This window comes from Mus musculus, chromosome 1 (assembly GCF_000001635.26).
Source record: "Mus musculus strain C57BL/6J chromosome 1, GRCm38.p6 C57BL/6J".
In the NCBI taxonomy this organism is placed as follows: Eukaryota; Metazoa; Chordata; class Mammalia; order Rodentia; family Muridae; genus Mus; species Mus musculus.
In genome coordinates this window covers 86,725,474-86,745,092 of record NC_000067.6, presented here as the reverse complement: position 1 = coordinate 86,745,092, position 19,619 = coordinate 86,725,474, and the positions used below count along the sequence as shown (strand labels likewise).

The following is a 19,619-nucleotide window of genomic DNA, read 5'->3' as shown; positions in this document are numbered from 1 at the left end:
ATGGGTCTGGGATACTTTGCTAGTTGCAGATACAAACCTTTAAAAATAGGAATTATTAAAAGTGTCACATTTCTGGAGGAAATAAAATGGCTGTACAACAATCAACTAAAACCATAAGAGCATGCCTAATTCTAGAATAAATAACATAGTTCATTAAAATAATTAGTCTCCTTCAATCCAAAGAATTCCCTCCACCTCCACACCCAGTCCATTTGTATTTCAAGTCTCCAGTTGCCAAGGCAAGCTCCATTTTCTTTTCTATACCTCTGGGGGTCCCCGGAGACCGAAGGTTCAGCTTGTAGTCAGGATGGTTCATTACTGGTTCCAAGGTGGCGTCTTCTCTCCAGATTCAGGGACCCACTACTATTCAGCTCAGAGTTCCTCCTGCCTTCAGCAGCTCAGTTGTCACGAGCTAAAATCAAAAAGAAACTGGTGACTAGAGAGCAATTACCTGTGATTTCCTTTGTCCCCTTAGAAATTGAGTACGAGACACAGCAAAGGCAATGTGGCATTCTCCTGGGTAGTCATACAATCTATGCTGCATTTTTATCCAAGGTCTACACATTCACAGATACACTACATTGCTCCTTTGGAGCATTTCAACTAAAAATTTCCACTAATGAAGCAATGAAGTAGAAAATAAGAAAGTAGGCAAATCTGCATAGCATGGAAGACTCTAAAAGCTGTAATGGAGGAAGTTTGAAAGTCCAACAATCCCTTTTGGACAGAAGAGATCTTGGAGGATACAACGTAGGTAGGGGAGGATCCCAGTTCAGGTGGCGGATCCACCTGGATCTGCTACTCGAGGATTTACAACTTAGAATAGCTTACAAATTAGGATGCTAGCTGCTGTGCCCAACGATTGTGTTACCTGTAGATTCTAAACTAAGATTTGGTGTTTTCCTTCAAGCGACAACTCAGCTGGGTTCCAGAGAAAAGCATGCTTGCAGGGCACCCCAGCCAGCCATGAGAATTTGGAAGAGAGGGGTCGGGTGGGGTCCACCAGCCTCTTGGGCCACTGGTGCCATGCCAGTGGTAGCGTGGATTACCATTTAATATTTTAGGCTACAAATAACAAATAAATAAGCAAACAAAAGAAAATAAAGAAAGTCCAACAATGTGTGACACTACTGCTGGACCCTGGCCACCACCTGGACAGTAAACACACCCCCACAACGTGTACTTCTCATTACTGGCCACCGACCTGAAGTTAAATCTATACTTACAAACTCCCAAATCCCACTAGGCAACCATTTCTCAACAAAATGGATCAAGATGTCATTTTGAACCATATCTTCTATTCTTCAAATTTTCCACATACAAGCCTTACCAAATGATCAAAGTTTTCTTTAAACTGAAACTGTTATTAATGCAAAGAAGAGAACAACAAAGATAAAGGTTAACAGGCCACTTGGTAATACACAAAGTGACTATAAGATAAAGTTAATCCAAATGCAGAGATATCATCACAGAAATAGAAAATGGATAGAAAAAAAAAAAGAAAATGGATAGGAAAAGAAGAGAGGAATCTGGGCTGCCTGAGGGTTAATGCAGACATGCATTCATTTTCTCATTATTTTAACAAATATGTACAAAATGAAAGAGAAAGATTAGATTTAAAAAGTCATACATTCATAGAAATATACATCAGGAAATGTTAGCATCATGGTTTTCAAATAGTAACTATATATGGGAAGGAAAGAGTGTATCCAGGTCAGGAAATCTAAGAGAACTTTGGGAAAGTTTTTAAGAAAGAACGAAGACATTAAGAAGTGAGGAAAGCATACTTCTGGCAAAAGGAAACAAAAATCAGGATGCAAACAGAAAAACACAGGCAGATTCTTGCAACATTAATTCCATTTGGCTAGAGTCCTGCCTATATGGAAGAAGGCAGTGGCAAGGAAATTAAAACAAGTTGGAAGGTCTAGAAAACAAGCCGGGTTTTTCAAAGGCACTGGGGAGTTTCTGAAGCATGAGTGAGCAGAGAGAACAATAGACCGAAGTTGTTTTAAGAAGAATCTTCCTGGCACAGAGTCAGAACTGAATGGAATGGAGACCAGCACCTGCACCTCGTGGAGAAACAGATGAGTCAGGACAACAGGAGGGGCTAGGACTGCAGCTATACAAGTGGACACTGACAACAGAAGCCTCTGACATGGTCCTCTGCAGCTTGGCTGATTCCCCTGGCAACCAGGAGGACCTAAAACATGGAAACTGGGTAGGTTCCTAGTTATGGGACTGGGAGTTATGGCTAGCCTAATGCTCAAAAAATGATGTATTCTACTTGAGGTACTACATGTCCATGTGCAATAATCCAACAAACACTAGAAAAAGTGAAAGATAGTCTATAATGAGACATCACCTAGCTATTAGATAAAGATGCAAGCTAACATGTTCAAGAATGGATAGCAAGAGTCTATCCACTGCAGCAAAGAAAGCAGTAAAATAAGGGATAATCAAGTAACCTTTGCATTCCCATGAAGCATCAATATAGGCCATGTGGCCCTGGGCAAGGTCTGAGCAAGCACTACTGATAAACCAGTTAGGGCAGCATAACAAATGCAAAAAGGAAGAAGTAGAAAATATAATAACAACAAACAACAGGAAAAAAAACATAAAAATACGACATAGGAAAAAAGCTAACAGAGTCAAGTAATAAGAAAACAAGGAAAGTTTCCAAAGAAAAATTCATAATCAGAACTGGTCCCCAATAGTGAGCCTGAGCACAACAGCAGCCTGGGGTGGGATGGGAGGCTGCTGCAAACTGTTAATGGAAAACAAGAGCCAGTAGTGAGAATTGGTTCCATTGTGACTTGGCTGAGAATGGCCTCCACAGGCTTACATATTTGAATGCAGGGAGTAAAACTCTTTGATAGGATTAGAAGGATGAAGAGGTGTGGGCTTATTGGAGAAAGTGTGAAAGTGTGCAACTGGAGGTGGGCTTTGAGATTTCAAAACCCATACCAGACCCAGTGTCTGTCTGTCTCTGTCTTTGTCTCTGTCTCTCTGTCTCTCTGTCTCTGTCTCTCTGTCTCTGTCTCCCTCCCCCTCTCCCTCTCTTCCCTCTCCCTCTCCTCCCTCTCCCTTTCCTCCCTCTCTGCCCTCTCCCTCTCCCTGTCCTCCCTCTCCTCCCTCTCTCTGTCCTCCCTCTCCTCCCTCTCCCTGTCCTCCCTGTCCTCCCTCTCCCTGTCCTCCCTCTCCCTGTCCTCCCTCTCCTCCCTCTCTCTGTCCTCCCTCTCCTCCCTCTCCCTGTCCTCCCTGTCCTCCCTCTCCCTGTCCTCCCTCTCCCTGTCCTCCCTCTCCTCCCTCTCTCTGTCCTCCCTCTCCTCCCTCTCCCTGTCCTCCCTCTCCCTGTCTTCCCTCTCCCTGTCTTCCCTCTCCCTGTCTTCCCTCTCCCTCCCCCTCCCTCTCCCTCTCTTCCCCCTCTCCCTCTCTGCCTACTGATCAAGATTTAGCTCCAGCACCTGCCTGTAGGCTACCTGCTCCCCACCATGATTTTACTGACTTAAGCCTCTGAAGTTCTAAGCAAGCCCCCATTTAAATGTTTTCTACCATACGAGTTGCCATGGTCATGGTGTCTCCATACAGCAAGAGAACACTAAGACAGGCTCCTGTATATCAATCATAATACAGTGAGGAATTCAAAATTAAATGGAGGTACTACCAGTTAAAGCACGTGAAATACAGAGACTCAATTCAAGTATCAACAGCATCTGTACCTTTCTTTGCTGCAGAAACTGGATTCCTGACATTTCTACCTCAGAAAAACAAAAACATTTTGTGGGTTCATCACTGCACCCCAGTGACTTCCTCAGTGCCTAGAACGTGGAATGAGAAGACCCATTTCTTACATAACCAGATAAGTGAGTCTCGGGGAACAAACAGCAAAGTAGCAAGTGGAGCAGGGTCATTCAGGGAAGCCATATTTTTTAAAAGTCAGCAAAGAGCAGGAATAGAACACAGAATTTAGGCAACAAAATTGGTAAGAATAAGCCAGACAACTAGAGTCAAAAACTCACCTATGAGTACCAAAGCACTAGAAAGCAACAAGGAAAAATTGAGTGTACATGTTACTAAGGAAAAGATGACTAAAGGCTTTGCCTTCCTTGTCACGGTGACGGCTCATGGACCCTGGAGAAACCCTAGATACTGTCCTGATGAACTAAAGGAACAGGACAATTTCCAGATGAGAAACAGTGACTCACTGCCCAATACCTAGAAGGGGCCCTCACCATGGACACAGCAGCCTAAGAGCTGGTAGACGGCCAGGAAGGAACAGGCAGTAGCAGCCAACATGGCACATGGCACCAAAAGGCAGGCATGGCAAGGATTGGGGGGACAGGCACTACACTTGAGAAAGTAAATCTGAAGACAGCTCATGAGCACATGAAGTGATATCTTGAGACCCTCTAGTCTCTAAGCCTAGCACAATGCATAAAGCACAACAGAGGCTCAAAGCTGTAAATTAAATTCAGCCTACTGGAACAGTAGGCAAGTTACAACAAACACACACTGGTAGGAAATATGAGCGGTGAAAGGGAGCCAAGGACACATCAGGTTACCTAGAGCCAAAACCTGAAAATGTGAGACCCTACAGGGTACCAATGACACACTTGAAGGGCCTGAGAACGCCTGAATTTTCGTGCCTTCTCCCTCATTTTGGCCTAGTCTCAGCCATCAGGAGCAGCAAGGACATATTAATTCATGAAGCTGTGCAATGAGGAGAAGAAAGCTGCAAAGTCAGAAGCTTAATGACAAACTGAACTCTGTGGAGCTGAGAAGCTGACAGGAACCAAGACCTGGAAAAAATAAAGGAGAGCAAAACTGATGCAGTAATAAAGGTGGGGAGGGAGGGAGAGTACAACAGAGCTCACTGAAAGCAAAGAAACAACTCTATTACTAATCAGTAACAGGCATACAGGTTAGTCAACATGCAGCATTAAGCTACTTTACAAAGAAATCCACTGGCTTCCTATTTCATAGCATATACAGAGAAGTTCAGTTTGAATAAAGTATGTTTAAAATGACAGAAGACAAGATGGGCTGGGAGTAGAGAAGGGAGGTATGGAGAGAGAATAAACCAAAATGGACAAAGAAGGAACTGGGCAAATATTCCCCCAGAATAAAAACAACAATAATATCATACAAAACTACTGAAATAATGTAAAGATCTAGATATTGACTAAAAACACACATCAGGAAGAAGAGGCAGAAAAATCAGCTTAAGGTAGGTCCTCCTCAGCCACACCACAGGTTCAAGCCCAGCCTGATCCACATGAAACCAGGTCTAAAGAAAATTAAAAAAAAAAAAAAAAAAGTGTGATGGCAGATCCCTGAAGTCCAAGGACTCAAGGCTAGCCAGGCTAGCCACCAATGTGGCATGGCAGTGCTTGCCTACAGTCAATACCAATACTCGGGAGGCTGAGGCAGAGAAGGTTGGGCTCAGCTAAGTTAACACAGTGAGACCCTCTTTTAGAAAAGAAAAAAAGGAAAGGAGAGTAGGAGGAAGGGAAGGGACAAAGTAGGAGAATAGAAAGAGAAAAACATAAAAAAAAGAGAAGGAAAATGAGGGAGAGGGCCAGGTTTCTCCTAGGGTCTAGAGTCTGTGCATACACAAAACTATAAAGATGATCAAGACCATGAAGGCCACACAGTGCTGCTCATCACTGCAGGAGCAGGAAGCCTTACAAATGCAAGAAGAATACACAGTGCAGACCAGCAAACCATGAGAACTTGGAAATGTACTCCAGAGCCTCAGGGGAACCACCTACAAAGGATGGCAGCCACTAATACATGCTGACCAAGATAATTACTACAAAATCAGGCTGGGGGTTGGGGGCAGGGTAGAAGAGCAAACATCTGCATATTCACAATTCAGGAGAAAAAGACTGGAATTAACTCAGCCAAGTTGCAAAAGGAAAAAGAAGGAGGGAGGGAGGGAGGGAGGGAGGGAGGGAGGGAGGGAGGGAGGGAGGGAGGGAGGGAGGGAGGGAGGGAGGGGAGGGAAGGGGAAGAGAAGAGGGGAAGAGAAGAGGGAAAGAGGGGAGGGGGAGGGGGAGGGGAAGGGGAAGGAAGGGGAAGGGGAAGGGGAAGGGGAAGGGGAAGGGGAAGGGGAAGGGGAAGGGGAAGGGGAAGGGGAAGGGGAAGGGGAAGGGGAAGGGGAAGGGGAAGGGGAAGGGGAAGAGAAGAGAAGAGAAGAGAAGAGAAGAGAAGAGAAGAGAAGAGAAGAGAAGAGAAGAAAGGAGACCAGAGAACAGGCTGCTATCAACAAAAATCAAAGGCATGCAAAGAATCAATAAAGTAAACAAGTAAACTAGACAGAAAGAGATTGCAGATTTAACCAAAGCCATCTCTGAAGGATCCTGGGTCTATAATTTACCCAGATAGGGCATCAAAGCAGCTATTAAAAGCCTGCCAAAAGAAACCATAATTTAAGTATAGTGACAATGACAGAATATCTACAGAGAAAGATAAGTTACTTTTAAATGAATTAGATGGAAGTTCCAGGTTAGCAAATACAACAACTGAAATGAAGAATTCACTACAGAAGCACAATAGCAGACATAGCTTACAGAAGAAATTTAATAAATCTAAACATATACCAGCCAAGATTGTCTAACCCAAAGAAGAAAACTGAAGAAAAATTAATTCATTCCAAAACTGAGGCCTGTAAAAGAAATTCATTCCACTGACTTTATTTTAAACTTCATCTCCCTTTATCCCCTTTGCAACCACAACTGAACAAGCTATAGGAACATCCATGTGTGGCCACAAAGGGTGACCTTCTCAAATCCAGGGAGCACACAGAAACTTTCTCCCAGGCTCCTGAGGTATTACAAAAGCCAAACCACATCCCTTTAGCTTAACTCAAGCCAGCACACACCGCTGGGGCTGAATCTCCAGAGTCAGGACTCTCCTCTCTCAAGTCCTCTTGGACTGTGGAGTGTTTTCAGTATAGATAGATACCCCACTTGTTACTTAGGAGAAGTTCCATTCTATTCCCACAGGGTGACCATAGAACAGGAATAAAACAGAAGCATCCCTACAATCCTTGTGGAAATTAAAAGTTATAAAAATATAATAAATAACTAGGCGCTAATTAGAAAACTTACATGAAGTAGGAAATTACTACAAAGATACATATTACTAAAACTGACTCAAGGAGAAATAGAAAATCTATGTATACAAAAGAAACTATGTTGATAATTTAAAATCTTCTACAAAAAACAAAACAAAACAAAACAAAAAAAGATGAAAAGGCTTCATTAGTAAATTCTATCAAATACTGAAAGAAAAAAATACCTATCTTTTAAACTTTCAGAAAAAAATTAAAATATCATTCTATGCAGTTCATACCAAAGCAAAATAAAAATATCATTTAAAAATCCTTACAACATATAAAATAGTTTAAATTTTAAAACTTTCTTATAATTGAGTATTCTGAATTTATTTTTCTGTAGGAATTTGCTAATTTTATCTAAAGGCTTGATGAGGGCAGAATGTGACTGATGCTCCTGTGCTATCTGGTTTCCACTGTGCTGAAGACTGAAGCTCAGGGTTTGCACATGTCATACAGTACCACTGAGCTACATTCTCAGTCACCTTCTTTAAGAAGACATGGTTTTCTGCAGTGACAGACACTTGCATGTCTGTGAGGTCCAGTGTGACAGCCACTAGTCATGTCTTTTGAACAAGTGTGACATATCTGTATGTAGTCTTTGCTCTCATAGATTTTTGGCAGGTTTTGGCAGATTTAGAGTTCTAGACTATCAACTAGATTCAGAGCCGAAGATATCATCCCCTTGTCTTATAATCTCTGTGGCTATCAACAAGTCAGCTGTTACTCTCTTAATTTTTGAAAGCATACTGTTCCTGTCCCTGGCACTTTGGAAATGTTTTCTCTTTGGTTTCTGCAGACTTACCACCATATTCAAAGGATGACTTTCTTTTCATCCTACTTGGGGGTCAATACAATTTCTTGATTCTGATGCTTGATAACTTTCATCAGTTTGAGAGAGGTTTCCATCATTCTTTTTCAAATATTACCTCTGCCTATTTCAGCTCTATTATAACCTTGATTTCCTCAATGTCTCTCTACCTCTCTCAAGCTCTTCAGAGTTCTCTACCCTCTTTTCTCTGACTTTTACTAGTTCAGTAATTCTCCCTTCAGCTCTATCTAATCTTCTAGTAAACCCACTATTAACATCCTAATTTCAGTTAATCTTTTAAGACTAGCATTTTCATTTTATTTTTTCATTTTAGTGTTTTCTTTTTTTACATTTATTTATGTTTTGGAAGGGAGGAGAATGTGCCATGCACTGTGTGGATGTCCAAGGGCATTCAGAGTCAGTTCTCTCCTTCAACCATGTGGGTTCTGACTATCAGACCCAGGTTATGGTTTTCTATTAATCATCTTTACCCACTGAACAATCTTACCTATCTCACTTCTCAAAATGTTAACTTTCCTGCTAAAAATTTTGAGCTTTGCCTTTTATCTCTTCAAACAAGTTAACCACAGATACACTAAAGTGACTTCCTAAAAACTGCAATATTGGAGGTCCCTGTGGACACAGTAAATTCTGTTGCTTCTACTTCATTTTGTTCATGCTATTTGATCTGTTCTAAACAGGACATAGTTATAGAACTTTTGTATAAGAATTGGATGCCGAGGGGGCTGGAGAGATGGCTCAGGGGTTAAGAGCAGCTTCTGCTCTTCCAGAGGTCCTGAGTTCAATTCCCAGCAACCACATGGTAGCTCACAACCATCAGTAATGGGGTCTGGTGCTCTCTTCTGGTGTGTCTGAAGAGAGCAATGGTGGTGTACTCATATACATAAAATAAATAAATAAATCTAAAAAAGAAAAAAGAAAAGAATTGGATGCCTATAATAAAGTTGTCATTCATGTTCCAAGTCGGATTTGAATTTGTTTCAACCAAGAACAGTCTATGGTAGGGCAATATACATGTACCAATCACCTACCCTGTGTCCCTTCAGGGTCTCCATCTCAGAAAAGAGTTGATCCTGTTCCCCTAACTGGGTTGCCTTGTCTGGCATCAGTGGAAAAATATGTGCCTAGTCCTGAAATGACTTGAGATGCCAGGGTTGGTTGGTACCCAGCAGAGAGCAGAAGGCAAGGTGGGAATAGGAAGGGACTGTGGGGAGGGGGGACTGGGAGGAGAAGAGAGAGCAGCAATTGAGATGTAAAGAGAAGAAAGAAGGAGGGGACCTAAACAAAAAAATAGCAAAAGAACAAAACTACCCTGAACTTCATTGACAGAAATCATACAGACTGAAAGACAGAAATAAAACTGAACCATAAAGATAAACTAAGCATCATGAACTCAGGGTAACATCAAAAGCTCAAATATAAGGATAACTGGAGTACCAAAAGATGCAGGGAAAATTCCTTCAAAACTAAATAGTAACTTAGAACAGACTTGGCAAAAGTCATACAGCTTCAAAAAGCTCAGTGATTCCTAACAAGAAAATCCCCAATAAAACTGTATCTAGCTCATCATAAACAAGGTGCTAGAAATCTGTGAAAGGAGCAAATTGCAAGGCAAAGGGGAAGGCGTGTGGCATGCAGCACAAAGCACTTGGGAACAATACTTGGGATATCAGATTTACTTTATATCTTTTCCATGACAGCAAAAAACAATAGAACATCTTTAAAGTCCTGAAACAAAAAAAGCCATCAACCTTGAACTCTATAAGCAAGAAAAACATCCTTCAATGGACCAGTCCTACAGAACCAAACTGCAGGATCTCTACAACACAGGGCAACAACAGGATAGCTAAGAGAGTTCCAGTGAGGACACAGTATTGATAGTATAGCAGAGGCCTCGAACCAGACCAATGACTCACTGCAATGAGCATCTGCAAAAATGCTGTCTGGGCAAAAGGGTAAACTGTAGAACACACACTGTGACACACCATGGCATACCACAGCTTCCATAGTGAGAGGCTTGATTGACTGATCGATTGATTAATTGATTGATTGACTGACTGACTGACTGGTTTCTTTTGAGGGGAGGCTGCTAGGGCAGAGGGCAGATATGGAGGGACAAGAAGATGAGTGGGATTGGGGTTCGTGATATGAAATTCACAAAGAATCAATAAACTTTTTTCTTAAAAAATCCTTCAAGAATAATGGCAAGCTAGAAAACTTTAAGATAAGGAAGAAAGTCCATCCCCAGCAGAAATTACTCAAAAAAACATCACCAGGAGTTCCAGAAGCAAAAGAAAAGTTACACTGGGCATTTAGGAAGGAATGTGGGCCCTGGAACTAGCTCATGTATGTAAACCAAACCTCAATAAAATGGTTAAAAGCTTAGGGAAATTATTCAGACTTAAAATTATCCATATACTTCATGAAACTAAAAGTATAGAAACAGAATAAAGATACCTTAGAAGTGCAGACTTCAAAGACCTCAAAGCCTTACAAAGCTAAAGGGTATACTTTACCAAGACAGTATAGCTAATTAAGAATGATGGTGATCCAGGATTCAATGGATAGGATCTAGAACAAAAAGAATAAAAGAAGTACAAGAAATTTTCTGTAACACCAGAGAAAAGAGATCTCGGTAACAATGCAGTGGACTTAAGGGCGGCCTCTGAAGACAACAGCTTATATTACAATAGTGTCAAGAGAAGAACTGTTAGCACTAATGCTGGTTATCCAAGTAGCTACTGCCTTTCTAAACCAAAGCAGAATGCCTGAGTTAGCTTGGGTTACTTCCTGTTCTTGGCATAACATGACTATAACCCAACTGCATATGCATAAGCATGTGTGTACACATACACACATACAAATAAATATAATAAAATGAAATGTCAAAGTATACTACAAAGCTGTAGTAATCAAAGCAGCACAATTCTGTCATGGAAACACACAGATCAGTGAAAAAGAACAAGGAGCTCAGAAACAAGCACACACATTTATAACCAATCATCTTCAACAAAAATGCCAAGACGAAACAATAGGAAAAGGACAGTCTCAGGGGCAGGGGGGCTGGAGAGATGGTACAGCAGTTAAAAGCACTGCCTACTCTTCCAAAGGTCCTGAGTTCAATTCCCAGAAACAACCATCTATAATGGGATCTGATGCCCTCTTCTGGTATGTCTGAAGACAGCGACAGTGTACTCATATACATAAAATAAATAAATCTTAAAAAAAAAAAAAAAGGATAATCTCTACTAAATAGTACTAAGAAAATTAAAACCCTGTGTGCATAAGCATGAAGTTAGGACTCTTGTGTCACACCATATATAAAAGTCAACTCAAAAAAGAACCAACTCAAAATTACTATGGACTTGACTATTAGACTTGAATGCTACACTTGACAGTATAATACCATATGTAGAAAGCATAAGGGTAAAGCTCTGTCACACTGATCTGGGCAGACTTTTTACTGCTACTGTTTAGGAGCTACAAACACGAAAGCAAAACAAGAGCAAAAGAACAAAACCACAGACAGTATTACATCAAATCAAGCACAGCAAAGGAAGTAACCCATAGTCTGAAGATTCAAGGTATGGAACTGGAAGATGCATCATCCTCAAACTGTTCACTTGATCAGGCACCAATATTCAAAATATTTATGAAGTTGAACCAACTTTTAATGTGCAACAGGATCTGAACAGACATTTCTCAAAGGCAGACACAAACTGCCCAGCAGGTGCATGGAAAGATGCTTAACACCCATGGTCACCAAGGAAACAAAAGTGAAACTGCCATGAGAAACCACCCAAAAGCTGTTAGAATGGCTGTGAGCAGAAAGAAAAGGTGGTACCAATATAATCCCATACTATAGGGCTTTAAAGCAGGAGAAGAGAGGTCTGCTATGACAACATGAGTGAACCTAGAAGATGCTATGCTAAGTAAAACGTCACAGAAAGACAATTTCACATTATCTCACTTATACAAGGAAATTTAAACAATCTGAACTCATAAAAGTAGAATCATGGTCACCGAGGACTTGAGGAATAGAAGGTATGGAAGAAATAATGGTCAGAGGATACAAAACTTCAGTTAAATAAAAGATATAATTTAAATGATCATTTGCATGCTAATAAAATTATGTTTATTTGAAAACTACTGATTGTTTAGACAATCTCAGCACAAGAAAATAGGTATGTGAGTTAATACACAACTGATTCAGTAATACCACAATGAATGCATATATGAAAATGTCATAGTGCATACCATAAATTACATCTTATCATATAGCCATGCATTAAAACTAACTTCAACAACAACAGAAATCCTAGACACTCATGAAAATGAACAATTCTCTACTTAATAATCACTCAAAAAAGAAAGAAAGAAATCAAAGACTTTCTAGAATTTAATGAAAATGAAGATTCCACATACCTAAACTTAAGGGACAAAAGTAAAGCAGTACTAAGAGGAAAGTTCATAGCACTAAGTATCTTCATAAAGGAACTAGACAGTTCTTTCATACTAATGAGAGTACACCTGAAAACTCTAGAGAAAAAAGAAAAGCAAACACATCCAAGAGGAGTAGATGGCAGGAAATAATTAACTCAGGGTTGAAATCAATCAATTAGAAACAAAGAGAACAATACAAAGAATCAACAAAACCAAGAGCTAGTTCTTTGAGAAAATCAACAAGACAGACAAACCCTTAAGGAAATTAACTAAAAGGCAATGAGATGGTATCCAAATTAACAAAATCAGAAATAAAAAAGGAGACAACATCAGACACTGAGAAAATTCAAAAAATCATTAGGTTGTACTTCAAAAAAACGTACTCCTCAAAATTGGAAAATCTAAATGAAATGAATGCTTTTCTTGATAAATGCCACTTACCAAAATTAAATCAATATCAGGTAAAGTACTTAAACAGTCCTATCACTCCTAGGGAAATAGAAGCAGTAATCAAAAGTCTCAACCAAAAACAAAAAGCCCAGGGCCAGGTGGTTTTAGCACAGAATGCTATCAGACTTTCAAAGAAGAGCTAATACCAATACTCCTCAAACTAGCCCACAAAATAAAAACAGAAGGAACATTGTCAAATTAATTCTATGAAGCCAGAACCACCCTGATACCTAAACCACACAAAGACTCAACAAAGAGAATTTCAGACCAATCTCCCTTATGAACATTGATGTAAAAATACACAATAAAATACTCTAAAATCAAATCCAAGAACACATCAAAAACATCATCCACCATGATCAAGTAGGCTTTATCCTAAGGATGCAGGAGTAGTTCAATAGACAAAAATGCACCAATATAATCCACTATATAAAGAAATTGAAAGAAAAAATCCACATGATCATCTCATTAGATGCTGAAAAGGCCTTTGACAAAAATCCAAGACCCCTTCAGGTTAAAACCCAAGGAGCTAAAGGGGTCTACAACCCTATAGGAGGAACAACAATATGAACTAACCAGTACCCCCCAGAGCTTGTGACTCTAGTTGCATATGTAGCAGAGGATGGCCTAGTCGGCCATCAATGGGAGGAGAGGCCCTCAGTCTTGCGAAGATCAGTACAGGGGAATGCCAGGGCCAGGAAGCGGGAGTGGGTGGGTTGGGGAGCAGGGTAGGGGGAGGGTATAGAGGGCTTTGGGGATAGCATTTGAAATGTAAATGAAGAAAATAATCTAATAAAAAAAAGTAAAATATATATATATATATATATATATATATATATATATATATATATTTATTTATTTATTTATATTTTAAAAAAAAGTCTTGGAGAGACCAGGGATACAAGGCACATACCTAAACACAATAAAAGCAATATACAGCAAGCCAATAGCCACCATCAAATTACATGGAGAGAAAAATAAAGCAATTCCACTAAAATCAGGGACAAGGCAAGACTGTCCACTTTCTCTGTATTTCTTCAATATAGTACTTGAAGTTCTAGCTAGAGCAATAAGATAAATGAGGAGATCAAGGGGATACAAATTGGAAAGAAAGAAGTCACTATTTGCAGACAATATTATAGTATACAAAAGTGACCTCAAGGGGCTGGAAAGATGGCTCAGCGGTTAAGAGCACTGACTGCTCTTGCGAAGGTCCTGAGTTCAATTCCCAGCAACCACATGGTGGCTTACAACCATCTGTAATGAGATCTGATGCCCTCTTCTGGTGTCTCTAAAGACAGCTATAGTGTACTTACATAAAATAAAATCAATCAAAAAAAAAAAAAAGTGACCTCAAAAATTCAACCAGAGTTAAAAACTTTGAGATGGGTGAGTGGCCCCATCCCTCAACCAGGAACCATGCCTATCTACTGGAGGTGGTTTCTACAGGTTCTATCTCCCCTTTCTCTGCACACTCAGCTAAAGTCATTCCCACTGGATCCTGGGAGCCTCACGTTTTCCTGGTGGCTCCAGATACATATGTAGTAGAGGATGGACTTGCCTGATAGCAATGGGACCAGAAGCCCTTGGTCCTGGGGGGGTTTGATGCCCCAAAGTAGGGGGATACTGGAACGGTGGGGCAGGAGAAAGTGGGTGGGCAGGAGAACACCCTCATACAGGCAAGGGATGGGGGGGGGGGGTTTGGTGGAGGGGTAACCAGGAAGTGGAATATTGAGATGTAAATGAAAATGATTAATAAAAAAAAATAAATAAAATAAAAATTCTACCAGAGAACTCCTACAGCTGATAAACACCTTCAACAGAGTGGCTGGATACAAAATCAACTAGAAAAATCAGCAGCCCTCCTTTACAGAAATAATAAACAGTCTGAGAAAGAAATCAGGGAAACAACACCTTTCCTAATAGCCACTATCTTAATATAATATAAACTATCTTGGTGTAACACTAACCAAGCAAGTATAAGATCTATATAAAAAGAACTTCAAGTCTCTGAAGAAAGAAGCTGAGGAAGATATCAGAAGATGGAAAGAGCTCTCATACTCATAGATAGGTAGGATTATAACATAGTAAAAATGTGGATCTTACTAAAAGCACTCTACTGATTCAATGCAATCCCCATCAAAATTCCAACATAATTCTTTAGAGACCTTGAAAGAACAATTCTCTACTTCATATGGAAAAAAAAAAAAACCAGCTTAGCTAAAACAATCCTGTACAATAAAAGAACTCCTGGAGTTATCATCATCCCTGATTTCAAGCTGTACTATAGAGAAATAGTAAAACCTGCATGATGGATCAATAGAATTGAATCAAAGACCCTGAATAAAACCACACACCTATGGATACTTGAGTTTTTACAAAGAAGCCAAACCACACAATGGATCAAAAGAAAGCATCTTCAACAACAACAACAACAAAAGTGCAAGTCTAACTGGATGTCTGCATGTAGAAGAACTCAAATGGATCCATATTTATCACCCTGCACAAAACTCAAGTCCAAGTGGATCAAAGACCTCAACATACAACTGGATACACTAAATCTAATAGAGAAAGAGAGGAAAAGCCTTGAATACATTGGTATAGGAGACAACTTACCGAACAGAACACCAATGGCTTAGGCACTAATATCAACAATTAATAAATCAGACCTAATGAAACTAAAAAAAAAAAAAAAAAAAAACTCTATAAGGCAAAGGATACTGTCAACAGAACAAAACAACAGCCTACAGTTTGGGAAAACATCTTCACTAACCCTACATCTGACAGAGGCTAATATCCAAAATATATAAAGAGCTCAAGAAGTTAGACACCAACAACCCAAATAACTTAGTTTAAAATGGGGTACAGAGCTAAACAGAGAATTCTCAACAAAGAGATTTCAAATTGTCAAGAAGCACTTAAAGAAATGTTCGCCCGGTGTGGTGGCGTACGCCTTTAATGCCAGCACTCGGGAGGCAGAGGCAGGTGGATTTCTGAGTTTGAGGACAGCCTGGTCTACAAAGTGAGTTCCAGGACAGCCAGGGCTATACAGAAAAACCCTGTCTCAAAAAAACAAAACAAAACAAAACAAAAAACAACAACAACAACAACAAAAAAAAGAAATGTTCAAAGTCCTTAGTCATCAGGGAAATGCAAGAGATTCCATCTTACACCAGTCAGAATGACTAAGATGGAAAAACTCAAGTAGCAGTGCATGCTGGAGAGGATGTGGAGCAAGGGGACACTCCTCCATTGCTGGTGGGAGTGCAACCACTGGAAATCAATTGTACAACCACTGGAAATCAATTTGGCACTTTCCCAGGAAACTGAGAATAGTTCTACCTCAAGACCCAGCTGTACTACTCCTGGGCATAGACCCAAAAGATGCCCCACTATACTACAGGGACCCTTGCTCAACTTTGTTCGTAGCAGCTTTATTGTAATTTCCAAAAACTGAAAACAATCTAGATGTCCCTTAACTGAAGAATGGATAAAGAAAATGTGGTACATCTACATAATTTAATACTATTCAGCTATTAAAATAAGAAAATCATGAAATTTGCAGGCAAATGGATGGTACTTGAGAATATCATCCTAAGTGAGGTAACCCAGACACATAAGGACATGCATAGTATGTAATCACTTATAAGTGGATATTAGCCAAAAAGTACAAGATACACACACTACACTCCACAGACCCAAGGAAGCTAATCAAGAAAGAAGGCTCAAGTAAGGATGCTTGAATCCCACTTAGAAGGGGGAATAAAATAGCCATAGAAGTTAGATGAAGGAAGGAAACTGGGTGAGAGAGTAGAGAGGGAAGGGAATAGGGAGAGGGTTTTCAGGATCAGGTGTAGGGAGAGACAGGAGAGATGGCCAAATGCCATGAGAATTAATGGAAATCTCAGCTGGCAGTGTGGGGGAGTGGGAGGCATCTCAGAAATGTGCCAGAAACCTAGGATAGGGAAGATTCCCAGGAATCAATAGGGGTGACCTTAGCTGAGACTCACACCAGTGGGGATATGGAACCTGAAGAGGAACTTTCAACCCAAAATTTATCCTGTCTATAAGAAATTCAGGAAAGATGGGAGATAGAGCAGAGACTAAGGGGATGGTCAATCAATAACCAGCCCAACTTGAGACCCATCCCATAGGCAAGCACCAATTCCTGACACTATTAATGATCCTCTGTTATGCTTGTAGACAGGAGCTTAGCACAACTGTCCTCTGAGAGGCTCCACTCAAAAGCTAATTGAAACAGATACAGAGACCCACAACCATACATTGGATGGGGCTCAGGGACACTTATGAAAGAGTTGGAGGAAGGATTGAAGGCCCTGAAGAGGATAAGAACTCCACAGAAATACCAACAGAGTCAACTAATCTGGACCCTTGGAGGCTCTCAGACTGAACCACCAACCAAAAAACATACACTGGCTAGACCAAGCAACCCCTACCCCACACACATATGTAGCAGATATGCAGCTCAGGATTCATATGGATCCCCCAATAACTGGAGTGGGGAAAGGGAGTATCCTTAAAGCTGTTGCCAGTCTGTGGAATACATTCCTATAACTGGGCTGCCTTGTCTGGCCTCAGTGGGAGAGGATGCACCTAGCCCTGCAGAGACTTGATGTTCCTGAGTGGGTGAATACCCAGGGGGCCTCCACCCTCTCAGAAGAGAAGGGAAGGGGGAGGGAAGGAGGGACTGTGTGAGAGGGAGAGGAAGTAAGGGCAGCAATTAGGATGTGAAGTGAGATAATAATAATAATAGACACAAAGAGGATATCTGATGCCCTGTTTAATTAATTAATTAATTAATTAATTAATATGAATAAGGAAAAATAAACAAAGGAAGGAAGAAAAGCACACACAAATTGGATCCCAGAAGGACTTGCAAGGATAGGCATGACAGGCCACACTTGCAATAAATCCCATCAGTTGGGAGGATGAGATTAGGAGGCCCATGAGTTTTGAGAACAGCTTAAACTGTATAACAAGACCTTGTCTCAATGAAACAACAACAACAAAAATGTTTTAGCAAACTATGGTCTATTTATTTTGTGAATAAACTTTTATTGGAACACAGATCACTCACTGTTTTATAAACTATTTGTGGCTGTTTTCCTGACACACAGGCAACATTAAGTAGCTGCAACAAAGCCTTCACAGTCCACAAAGCCAAAAATATTTGCTATCTGATCACTTACAGAAAGTGTTTGCAAAGAACTAGCCTAGAAAAATAAAATTCTCAAAAAATGATGGGGCATATCAAAAGTTCACAGAAGCCAGATGTAAAGGTTCCCACTGGCCAAATACATGATAGTGTAAGTACCAAAATACTTAAGTGATAACAGATAATTCATTAAATAAAATAAAAATCCATGAGCTTGTGCCAGAAAAAAAAACTAAATAATAAAAGGGGCAAGACATTCCTTACAGCAGAACCCAATTAACAAATGCGGGGAGGAATGAGAACTGAACACTTACCATAGACAATCCTAACAACTCATGCTCTTCAGTCAGTGCTAACACCATGGTGAAAGACAAAGGAGTAACGGAAAACTAAACAGTCTCAAAGTACCTTGGGATATTGGGTAGAAAGAAAGAAAGTCAGATTTAGGCTGTGGAGAACTTTGGCAGACACACTTCAAGCAAATGGTCAAAGTCAACAGCAGCTGCCCCTGAGCTGGGGCACTGGAAACGCCACTTTTGAAGACCCATAGAATTCAGGTGGACAGACTTACTACAAAATAATTGTTAATGATTTTCAAAATTGTTTTAATTCTCAAGAGGCTGAGGCAGGAGGATTGCTTGCTTCAAGTTTCAGGCCTCAGTTACACAGTAATTTCAATGCTATCATGAACATGAATAGAAGACTATAAGAATTATAGATTATACATGGAGATATATATATGTATGTATGTATGTATATATATATATATATATATATATATATATATATATGTATATGGACTGATTGCAGTCCTCATTTCCTGATTTTGGTTAATTATGCAATGATTATTTTTTTAAAAATTCAATGGCTTTGAGTTTCTGTTATTGACCCTCAAGCAGCTAATATAAAGGAGAGGTGAGACAGAGGGATATCAAAGAGAATGTGAGAAAATGTGAAATTAGCATTGGGAAATGTGATATTAAAAAAAGTCCAAAGTTGAGCTTTTTGAGTTTTGTGGACTGTATCTTGGGTATTCTGTATGGTTTTTTGTTGTTGTTTTTGTTTTTGGCTAATATCCACTTATTAGTGAATACATACCATGCATGTCCTTTTGGGGCTGAGTTACCTCACTCAGGATGATATTTTCTAGTCCCATCCATTTGCCCGCAAAACTCTGGATGTCCTCATTCTTAATAACCAAGTAGTATTCCATTGTGTAAATGAACCACATTTTCTGCATCCATTCTTCTGTCATGGGACATCTAGGTTGTTTCCAGCTTCTGGCTACCACAAATAAGGCTACTATGAACATAGTGGAACACATGCCCCTGTGACATGGTGGGGCATCTTTGGGTGTATTCCCAAGAGTGGTATAGCTGGGTCTTCAGGTAGATCTAGTTCCAATTTTCTGAGGAATCTCCAGATTGATTTACAGAGTGGTTGTACCAGTTTGCAATCCCACCAGCAATGAAGGAGTGTTTCTCTTTCTCCACATCCTCTCTAACATGTGATGTCACCTGAGGTTTTGATCTTAGCCATTCTGATTGGGGTAAGGTGGAATCTCAGGGTCGTTTTTTATTTGCATTTCTCTGATCACTAAA

General features: G+C 40.1%; 1 protein-coding gene across 10 annotated transcripts in view; it reads right to left on the bottom strand.

Annotated features, from left to right (window-relative positions):
* The window catches only part of Dis3l2 (DIS3 like 3'-5' exoribonuclease 2), a 348,174-nt gene that overhangs the window by 305,005 nt on the left and 23,550 nt on the right, over positions 1 to 19,619 (bottom strand). For all 10 annotated transcript variants that reach the window (XM_006529300.4, XM_017319469.2, XM_030252483.1 and 7 more), the window contains exon 2: positions 265 to 412. Coding sequence is in view for 5 of the 10 variants with exons in the window: in XM_017319469.2 (XP_017174958.1) it covers positions 265 to 316 (52 nt within the window). In the remaining 5 variants the exon portion in view is untranslated. The remainder of the gene's footprint in view (positions 1 to 264; positions 413 to 19,619) is intronic.